This window comes from Momordica charantia (genome assembly GCF_013281855.1).
Source record: "Momordica charantia cultivar OHB3-1 chromosome 3 unlocalized genomic scaffold, Mcharantia_2.0 BLBB01000003.1, whole genome shotgun sequence".
Classification (NCBI taxonomy): domain Eukaryota; kingdom Viridiplantae; phylum Streptophyta; class Magnoliopsida; order Cucurbitales; family Cucurbitaceae; genus Momordica; species Momordica charantia.
In genome coordinates this window covers 15,816,367-15,818,166 of record NW_028275161.1, presented here as the reverse complement: position 1 = coordinate 15,818,166, position 1,800 = coordinate 15,816,367, and the positions used below count along the sequence as shown (strand labels likewise).

Below are 1,800 nucleotides of genomic sequence, written 5' to 3'. Positions count from 1 at the left end.
TCACCACCACTAGCGTTGACAGATACTAAGTATGAGGGCCGAGGTGAACCTGGCCGAGGTCCGACCTACCGGGAAGCTCGGTGGGGGCCGATGTGAGCTACTGTCAGCGGCGTGATTATCGGGTGTAACCGTCGGTCCCGAGATTACCGGGTGTAACCGACGGTCCCAAGATTACCGGGTGTAACCGTCGCGAGATTAGCGGGACTACCACCCATAAGTAGAGGACTTCACTCCACGATCAGGTACGATGATTTCTGACCTCGAACTAAACTGGGAATCCGACCTATACTGACTTGATCGTCGGAGTGCTCACCTTTTTGTGCAGGTCCGCCCAAGTATTCAGATCGGTCCGGAGGCCGAGTTCGAGCTGCAATCTGAAATACACTGTTGTGCATATCCTTGCATAAACAATATGCATGTGGAGACAGGTTTTCTTTTCGGGAGAAATAACACATCCAAGTCGAAGGGCAAATCTGCAGATGCTGGATATGATTCATATCCAGCACTATAGACATAGCCTTATTGATGCTCTCTGTTTTGATTTTTTGCATTTGTTCTTTCTTTCTGGTGGAAGGAATCTATAAAGAAGGGAGAGTCAATAATTTACTGTGAAAGTGACTGTTGTGAAGGAAAATAAAGTCTCATGAATTATAAAACTGAAAAATGTTCTTTTGTTTTGGATTCCAAAGAAGCCTCGATCAAAGAGACTAACCAAAAAAGCTAAGATGAAATCAAAAGTTGATTCCCCATTACCCTGTCTTCTTCAACCCATTCTCATCTTTAGTAATAGAACACATCCACTCTGAAACTTCCCCATAGAGAGGATAAAGGAAAGAAGATGCAGAAAATCCAGAATTTTCATCTTCTACAGTCTCTTCTGCCTCTGAATTTCTTCTTGTTCTTTGGTTGTTCCATTTCCCAGAAAACTGACCCAACTTCTTGTGGGAAATTCCAAATTCAACCCCCTTTCCTGAGTTCCCCATTGAACCATATGATCCTCTGCAGATCTCAGAAACTGTATTTCAGAACTTCAATTGGCCTCTTCCCCATCTCCTCCATTGATTACTCTACCAGAACTCTGATAATCTCTCAGTTTCCTTCTTCTTATTCTTCTTCCTCCACCCATTTTGTTTCCCCTTCACTTCTATCCTCAGGGCTTCCTTCTCCACCAGACCTCACCAACTCACTCCTCCTCTTCCACTGCTCAAACCCAACAAAACCCATCTCTGAATCTGCCAAAACCTGCACCCACTTACCCAATTTTGGAGCTTCACCCAAAACATCTTGTTTGATCCTTGACGATCTAAGAAACCTGAACCACAGTTTCCATCCAAATGACATGAATTGCTCCCATTACACAAGGGTTTACAGAAACTCCTCAGATTTTGAGCTCAGAAATGGGTATAAATTGGGAACTACGATCTCTTTTGACATTCCTGATCATGTTCCTAATCTGTGTAACGAGTGTGGGAAGCCTGGTGGGCACTGTGGGGTGGGTTTGAGATGCATATGCCATGTTCTTGAGTGCAGTAAGTTTCTTATTCTCTCTCACCTTCTCAGAACTCTTCACTAGAGAAATTTCCACTTTTTTCTTTGACATTTGATTTGGGACTCTGATATTTACTGATTTATCTATGATTGTGCAGAAGATAAGGTGTTTTCTGAGGGTGGGATTGTCAGCCCTGGTGGAAAATTTCTTCTTTATTTGTTGGCTGTTTTAGTGATGATCATGTAGTCATTGTAATCAGTGCAAAAGAAACTCTTGTAACTTAATTCAGTGATACATATGTATATTTGATA

The 1,800-nt window shown here is 42.7% G+C and overlaps 1 protein-coding gene across 1 annotated transcript; it reads left to right on the top strand.

The window, feature by feature from the left end:
• Window positions 1-827: 827 nt before the first annotated feature.
• Window positions 828-1,800, top strand: LOC111020512 (uncharacterized). The gene is made up of 2 exons (XM_022297197.2): window positions 828-1,529; window positions 1,647-1,800. Exons 1-2 carry the CDS (start codon window positions 839-841, stop codon window positions 1,733-1,735), a joined length of 780 nt encoding a protein of 259 aa, XP_022152889.1. The 5' UTR covers window positions 828-838; the 3' UTR covers window positions 1,736-1,800.

Bases quoted from the DNA above. Each gene is read 5' to 3' on its own strand.
- LOC111020512 (XM_022297197.2), top strand. From the start codon at position 839: ATGCAGAAAATCCAGAATTTTCATCTTCTACAGTCTCTTCTGCCTCTG. The intron at 1,530-1,646 runs GTAAGTTTCTTA...ATGATTGTGCAG, and splicing joins ATGCCATGTTCTTGAGTGCA to AAGATAAGGTGTTTTCTGAG.